The 8,657-nt window shown below is 40.0% G+C and overlaps 1 protein-coding gene across 1 annotated transcript; it reads right to left on the bottom strand.

Moving 5' to 3' along the window:
• Nucleotides 1-296: 296 nt before the first annotated feature.
• On the bottom strand, nt 297-7,422 carry LOC113145056 (uncharacterized). The gene is made up of 6 exons (XM_026331385.1): nt 7,032-7,422; nt 6,017-6,189; nt 5,290-5,508; nt 3,037-3,197; nt 2,806-2,938; nt 297-2,460 (listed from the first exon to the last, which is right to left on the bottom strand). The coding sequence occupies exons 1-6, from the start codon at nt 7,306-7,308 to the stop codon at nt 2,284-2,286; spliced, it is 1,140 nt and encodes a 379-aa protein (XP_026187170.1). The 5' UTR covers nt 7,309-7,422; the 3' UTR covers nt 297-2,283.
• Between the last annotated feature and the right edge of the window lie 1,235 nt (nt 7,423-8,657).

The following is an 8,657-nucleotide window of genomic DNA, read 5'->3' as shown; positions in this document are numbered from 1 at the left end:
TTTTTTTTTTTTGTACTTCTGCTTTCATTCTTCAGTTCCATATGCAGTAACCTGAGGTAGCTGCAGGTGTGCTGATTAATGGGGTTCTCTGCGGAAGATGAGAATATTTGCTTTAAAATTGCTGGAAGACAAATATTCCCCTTCTTTTTAAGACAAATACATTTGATTATTTACCATCAACACTTCCTACCTTCTTTCATTAAGCCCTGGTGGACCTGAGTTCATCTCACACAGACACACACTCACTTATCAACACAACTATATCTGAAAATCAGTAATAAAACCAAAACACCAAACAAAAGACAGAAACTGTTTATTTACCAATCTCTAATATTTCACACCAGAAACATATGAAAATGTTCAAGTTTTGATGTCAAGTGCAATCAAAAGTCCTGCAGCTTCACAATGAATGATGGGAATGTGGATGTGACTGGCTGTAAACAGGACAGTGTCAGCAAAACAAACAAATGTGCGCATCATCACCTCATATTGGCTTTCTCATTAGTTTCAGAGCTTATGACCAGGCATACACAGCATCAAATCTACGCGATATGTATCCCAGAAATAAAATGTAACCTGTAACTTAACATATTTTCTACACATGTAATTCAAATAGATAAGATTTGGTGTAGTGATGTGATAATTTTTACTTTGTATGATTCACTATCTATATTTATAGTAATAAAGTACCCTATATTCAAAGTTGCAAAAGTCATTCTTAGTCTTCACCATTTGCACTACTGACTTCTGCATAAATTGGAAATTTTTCTAAAAATTTAAAACCTGTAAAAACTTGACAAAGTGACTACTGCAGATTGTGTTTTGAAAATTATTGGAGTTACTATTTGCTGTGTAATGTTTTACACAATTTGGTGTCCATGTTTTTATTTTGTGTGTTGAGGCCAGAATTCGGAGTAAAGTATTTTACAGTAAAGGGTTGCAAATTGAACCTCTGTTAAGAGCTAGTAAAGCAGTAGCAGAATACTGTGACATTATCACCAATAACAAAGCTTTTCTTTGCATTTAATCTTAAAGGTAACCCACGCTCTATAAATAGTATTATCACTCCACTGTTTCCAGTGGTCCTCAGAAACCTGCATTAAATTACTGGTAGCTTATGTTCAGCTGCCTCTTTAAAACTGACCTGAGGAAAATAAAGCAATTAATAAATCTCACTGGAAGCTTAAAAGTAAATACGTCTTAAATCTCTCAAACTAAAAACTACCATAACTTCAACACAAATTCACCTCATTAAATCTTTCACCCAGCAGTACTTTCATATAATAAAAACTGCAGTAAATAATTCAGTGCAAACACTTCCCAACCTCTTGATCAACCTACTGATGTCTCAATGCCTTATACAAGATATCACTTATTACAATCCAACTGCTGACAAATGCAACATGGACATAGATCGCTATTCCCCAATCACATCAGGAAATGATGAACTGTTATAAATCTAACATGGTTTGTTTTTGTGATTCTGACTAGCAGTGTAGTCACAAGTAACACTAGTCGACTCAGTCTGAGTTACTGTGATAAAAAGTTTTTTTCTGACTACAGTCCCCACATCATGGGTTTTTGAAATCCCACCCTTAAGTTTCATAGAGTCATTATCATTAAACAGACATATTTTTAGTCATCTAGCAATATTCAAGTATTGACTTCCAATTGTGAGTGGAAGAAAACATTGCAGATAAAGTTCACATCTGATTTCTTGTAACACCCTGATAAATACGGAGATAAAACAGTGCTGGATTCTAATCATTGAACAACTAACACAAACTGACCACATATGACACCTATTATAGCAGTCTGCCACGCACTTCTCAAAATTAGGGCAATTATCGTGATCAGTCAGAGCCTTTGCTGCAATCAAAGAGTCTGGCTTGGCCACTTTAGTGATTAATAAGGTTAAAACCTTTCTGAGTTGTTCACTAAGGACTTCGTTAGCATTTCTCTAGCTTCTGTAGCTAGTGGAACTGTTTTAGGCTATTTGATCTTCAGATAATAACTGTGATCATTCATCATCTACACACTTCCTAATATAACTTTGACAGACTAAAATCAGTCTTCAACCTTTGAGCACGATCTCCGCAATCTGCATCTTCTGTCAGTACTAGGATCGTAGTATCTGAGCTAATGGTGCCCTAAACTGCAGGTTGTCAGACAGACAAGCAGACATACAGGAATGGGTGGATGGGGAAGGATTGTGTGTGTGTGTGTGTGTGTGTGTGTGTATGTGTGTGTGCGTGTGAGGGGGGGGGGGGGTTTGCTGGAGTTCTAGCCTGCCCCCTGCTGGAGATTCTTCTCATAGTTTTCCATACAAATGTGGACACGCTGAGTGAAGTAGTTAGTGTCAGCGATGGCCCGGAGGAGGTCGTTCTGCACCAGGGTGATGTCATACAGTTCAGAGGTGCAGGCTGTGCGGGTTTCAGCACCACCTGGGTCCAAGAAAACCTGAGAAACACACAGAAAATATAGAAAACAGAGGAACAGAATTTTATTAATGATGGATACAAAACAACAGGCATCTCTCGTTGTCTCTTGTTGCCCCGGCATTCTGTGTCCCACACAGCCCATTACAATCACTCAAATACCTCCAAAGTTGTGTAATAAATGCCATAGTGTAAGTGGACCAGTGTACTCACTTACTCTTGACTGACTCCCAGTACAGTTAATGAACCATTGGGCTGCTGTACATGCCTTAAGGGCTGGGTGTTGGCCAAAATGTTTTTGCTATAAAAACTATAAATGAAATTATATCTGCCCTCACATCAGCTGCTTCTTAAGAAATGACAGTACCTTAGGGTGAACGACGGTACCCTCATCATTCTGCCGTATGTTGTCATCAATGAAGATGTGCTGAACGTGCTGGTCAAAGGGGTCAATCCACAGAGGCTTCCCCCCATGGATGGAGACGGTATTACAAGTCCACCTAGATAGGAAACAAAGGCACAGAAAGAAGATGGGCAAGAGGACGGAGGCCACAAAACAAAAATTAATGAATAAAGATCTGAGGAGTGCTGTGGGTACCAATTGAAATCGTCCTGGAACCCTCCCAGGCCCTGGACTGAGCTGAAGAACTGGTACAGGCCTCGCTCTCCATCTTGAGTCGAGATGTGGTCGGTGGCTCGGCTCAGAATGACACTCCCGCTGCTGCAACGGATCCTGCCTGGAGTCTTATTCACACTTAACTGAGCCGAGAGCAAAAAGAAGAATCATACAGAGAGAGAGAGAGAGAGAGAGAGAGAGAGAGAAAGAAAGAAAGAAAAAGAAACAAAGAAAGCAAGAAAGAAAGAAAGAAAAAGAAAGAAAGCTCTTAAGTCTGTGCTAAGCATAAAACCCAAAGAATCTTCTGTGAAATTGCTTAATTAAAACAAAGCCCCTGGCAGACTTGACCTAAATAAAAGGTAGTATCAGCATTAAACTTTTTTAGACATAAAAAGTCTGTTCCAGCCACACAATAATAACATTGCTGCCATTCTATAGCTTGATAATAAATAGTGGTATGGAAATGATGAATGACTCTTGACTTGATGATTCATGCCATAACTATTTTTATATTGCATAAAATAGGTTTCTGACAAATTTAGTATTAGTGCTATAAATTGTTCATGAATTAAAATTTTGATATTTTTACACAGATAGTCCCAGGCTTCCTGACTGCATAAGCATAAGGGCCTTAAGCTGGGTTCTGCTTTATTACCTCACCTTGAGGCCCAATCCAAACCTACTTTTATAGTATATTCCTAAATTAATGTATTTAAAATCCATCACAAATATGGAGCAAACACAGAAGGGTCAGAATGTGGGCTAATGGGGCCCAGTGGGTCCTTTCTTCCCAGGAGCTCCCAGGCAGCCATGGGTGAGTCCACAATATGTCAACATGTAATGAATTTGGTGCAAATTTTCATGTGCAATCAGGAGAAATTGTTCAATTTCTTGGTTTAAGCCCATATCCCCACTAAACATCAGTACATCAGCATTTTCATTGTGAGAATGTTAGCAGTGTTCAGCTGAAAGCACAGCCTCACACATTCACTAGTGTTGTTTTTCAACACAGTGTGTTGTGGAGTCTCTCACTGATGAACATATTTGTGCCCCATGTGACAAATGGCAGAGTAAAAGATAAAATTTAGTGAAATGTCATATTCTAGTGATGAAGTGATTATTGTCACAGAAGTTCTACTGTGATAGACACAAACCCCAATATACTCAGACATTAGACTGAGATCTCTGAGCTTGAATATTAAATTGACCACTTACTCCAAGATTTAGTGCATTGCTTTGATGAGATATGTTTTCCCCATTGCACCCACCTCAGCACTGATAAAGAAGATGCTTTCCTTGCATTGCAACCAGGAACTCACTGTGATATTACAACAAATCCCATTCAGAACTGAACAATCACATTATGTCTTTTGATTGATTTTCCCCCCTGCTCTCGCTGTCTAAACGCATAGATGAACAGAATCTGACAGGAGACTCTTTGAATAAGATTTCCACCAGACAGCTCACTGTGCCTGACAACTTCACCCTCTGACATCTCTCCCACATGCCCCTCTCACCATCATCCATCCATTCCACTCTGCTTTTCTCTCAAATCAATGTGTTCCACTCCAGCAAGCAAACAAGTACAAAAAAGTCCTCTGGGGAGAAGATTCATGGCGTGTGTGTGTGTGTGTGTATGTGTGTGTTAGTGGGAGGGTCACAAAATCATTCTCTTCAAGGCAGAATTGCATTCACCCACCCATGAGACACTTTACCATGCACACAATTTTAGTGGAGGCCCTCAGATACATCCAAAAAGTGAACTGAAGCTGATTATAATTCCTTGTACTGCAGTTAAGATGTCAAACACTGATGAGGTAAACGAGGAAAGAATCCCCACCAGCCCTAGCTGTTATTTGTTTATGCTAATCAGCAATGTTAATATGCTAACATGCTAAACTAAGATGCTGAACATGCTACACAAAACAATAGCTGCGTGTTCCCAATGCCATTACACTGATGTTAGCAATTAGCTAAAAGCATAGAGCTGTGATTGTGGCTGTAGACTCCTGAATTTCCCTTTGGGGGTTAATAAATTTTATCTATCTATCTTAGTCTTGTTCACTTCTCTGAGTACATGAAATTTCATTCATCTCCATCACATGTTCTCAGTGGTGAATATCTCAAAAAACTCCCCCAATGTGCTTACTACTGCTATGGATAAAATATCTCTTTACACTTTGGGCAAACTGAGAAACATGGCTTTGGAATGAGTAAGTGTGATTTTTATTTTACCTTCAGTTCAGGCAGCTCAGGGAAGAGTGGATGAGCCCCTTCATTCAGTGCTCTGTGTACAGCTCTCAGCACACGAGGTAGGTCTGATCCAAATGTACGAAACAGGATGGCAAACTCCCGTCCTTCCTGCACCAGGTCTTTGAGCAGCTGGAAGAAGGAGGGAAGGATCCAGTGGTACAGTCGTCCATCCTCTCCCTTTATAGACAGCTCTCGGTCGCCCTGCAGGGAACAGAGCCGAGCAGCAGTCGGTAACATGGACATGTATCGAGCTGGTTTTCTGGAGGTGTAACACACTAGACTGTAGCTAAATCTACTCATGAAATGCAACATTTTATCATTAATCCAGTTTACGCACTGACTGTGTGAAATACATTTATTCATATAGAATAAAGATTTAACAGGTAGAGCCTAACAAAGAAGCTCCTAAATTATGGGAAATGCAGCATTAGATTAATTTTAGGAAGTAGTAAGTCAGGATATCTCAACCTTTGATGCTTCTATTTGTCATCTTTTTTTATATCCGTTTGTTAAAGGGAAGTGCCGCAACTTTATTTACATAACACGTAACTAAGGTCTCTCTCAAATCAATACAAAATGTAAATCTAAAAAGTAGAAGTCATAAGCTGGGAATAACTTCTCCTTTATGTCACAGCAGTGTATCTGACTACTTCTCTAACTCCATATAGACACCTGGACTTCCTATACACTCTCCTGCCAGGAAACTTGCCTCGAGGCCCTCAGGCCAGCGGAGCAGATCCAGATGTTCATCCAGAATCCCGCGGAAACGTCGTCCGGCACCAGAGGTGAAACCATGTGTCCGCCCATACTGAGAGTAGTAACTAACAGCGTCCTCACATGGTGGAAGAAGGGAGGGTGAGTCACTCAGCCATTCCCACTTCCCTGCACAGAAATGAGAACAAAGATTTTACGAAAATACTGATCACACAAAGGGTGAAGGTTTTACTTCTAATATGAATGAATAAATAGCCCTATGAAATTAATACTGCTATATAAGCTATTTTCACCAGGCATACTTGCTTTGATATATAACACTGATGATCCAGTGTCTATTCATTGAAAACCACACTGTGGTCATACAATCTGTAATAAATATGAACAGATGACTTAAACATAGCCTTAGTACGAGCAACAACTTTATTACAGTATTCTCTCAGTATTACTGTTGAGAAACACAACACCTCAGTATTTAGCTTTGTAAGAATACAAATTCTAGAAAATTGAATAGATTTATTTAGCTTATGAATTAGCTGTAAAGGAAGACGTCATGCTAGTTAGTGGTACATTAGAAAACAAACAAAATAACTTAAATTGTAGTAAATTGTGTAACTTGATTAACTCTCCCAAAAATGACAAAATAACATTCTACCAAACTCCATTTGATAAAACGTAGGTTTAATGTTTAACGCTCATCTTGGCACCATTGTCACATCACAAAATAATATTTCGCACATTGAATTAATGATATTATTGATGACGTACTATTCGGCAAATGTAAATTTATGTTGTGTGTAACTTGAACACCATGTCAACGATTTTACTGTCGTTACTTAGCTCCATGTTCAGGAGAAGTAAAGGACGACAACATTAACTTCGCAGAATATTATATGGAATTCGGTGTGTTTTTTTGACGGCAAAGGAATAACGAGGTGGCTGTATCAGCTTACTCGGCGCAAATTCCAACCATTCTCGTGTGATGAAAATCAAGTTAATGCCCAGTTTACCGCGTTTGCTGATCTTTCCCCAGGTGACAGTGGTGAGGAAATAGTCCAGAGCAGCTATTGTCCCCTGTCCCGTCACGGCGTCCGATACCAGTATGGTGTTGTTCAGGTCAACATGCAGGACTAACTTTTTCCCCTGGGCGTCATGTGGGGACCAGAGCCGGCGTGGGACTGGCACCGCGGGGTCACCTGTCCCGCAACTACGCTCGGAGTCATTTCTGCTGCTTGTCCCGTCATGTAGCTCAGGTTGGCGGCCGCTGTTACCCCCGAACACCGCCATGAGGAACAGCAGTGATGTAATGGTCTGAAATTATTTCCACTGAAACCTGCTCCCAAAGCGGCTGAGCAACCTGACTCACTTATTTACCGGTACTTCCTCCAACTCCATGCCGTCTTCTTCTTCGTCTCCAGCGGGTCAACAGACTATGAAGCGCGCCATCTTCTGGTGGTCCTCAGAAGTGTCACACATATTAAAGTAATATTAAGGTAACCAGTTTTCACAAGCAGGAGTAAAATAAAGACTATTGCCATAAATACACCCTGTCCCACATTATTATGCAAAAACACATAAGTGGAAGCTCAGCTGTTGAATTAAAGAGTTTTATACCTTGGTTCCACAAGTTATTGGAGCAATTGCTGTCACTCATGTCACTGCAACTCACAGTTAGACTGTTAGGTAGAGGCACAAATCTGTCCACCATTCAGTGACAAAAAGATATAAAATCAGTGAAAACTGGTCATGAGGACTGTATATCCTTATCTGTTAGTGTACAGTATCAGCATTGACTCCTCCCACAAAATCAGGTAAATTATGTACTCAAAACTACCTGATCGATGTACATTTCATTGCAGTCGTTTCAGGCTCTTTAAATGTTTTAGATTCTTATCACACAACACCACCAGGTGTCTGACTGATCCCAGATTCATTGTGCAGGACAACACACTCATAAGAAACCCACTGGAGCTCATGAAGAATTGTTTTCTGAGGCAAGAAGAACCAGATGTCCTGCAGCAGATGGTCTGACCCCCACACAGCCCTGATCTCAGGAGTGTGGAGTCAGTCTTGGAGGACATGAGGAGATAGAAACCCTGGGACAGCCCGAATCTACAGAAGAACTGCAGCAGCTTCTCCAAGGTGCTGCAAAGTACCAAGAGAAACTGTGCATAGATCAAACCAGAGAGAACAGCTGCTGGTTTAAGGGCAAAGAGGAGAGCTGCAAATACTGATTAGATTTAGGTTTTGTTCACTTCTGCACTTTGCATGAGGTTAATTGCTCAATGAAAACTATTTATGATAAGAGACCAACTTACCCCTTTTAACAAAGATTCAAAGAAAATTGAATATTTGGAAAAGGATGAATGAAACCTAAAATTTTAATCTACAGTAGCTCAACCTCATCATGTGAGCCTTGGGTGCCCATGAACCTGTCACTGGTTCACCGTTTCTCCCTCCTTAGACAGCCTCCTTAGTCAAATTTTTGGTTTGAGCTCATTATGATCTATGAAAAGTTTTAAAACTGAATTCTGTATAATTTAAAAATGCTAGAATATTACTGCTGGCAGTAGTTTTGCTGGTAATAACACCCACATTGTAATAAATTGTGCATTTAAAAAAAACAAGTGTAGTAT

The sequence above is a fragment of the Mastacembelus armatus genome, chromosome 7, assembly GCF_900324485.2.
Source record: "Mastacembelus armatus chromosome 7, fMasArm1.2, whole genome shotgun sequence".
Lineage (NCBI taxonomy): Eukaryota > Metazoa > Chordata > Actinopteri > Synbranchiformes > Mastacembelidae > Mastacembelus > Mastacembelus armatus.
The sequence above is the reverse complement of the archived record's forward strand: the minus strand, read 5'-3'. Positions and strand labels throughout refer to the sequence as shown.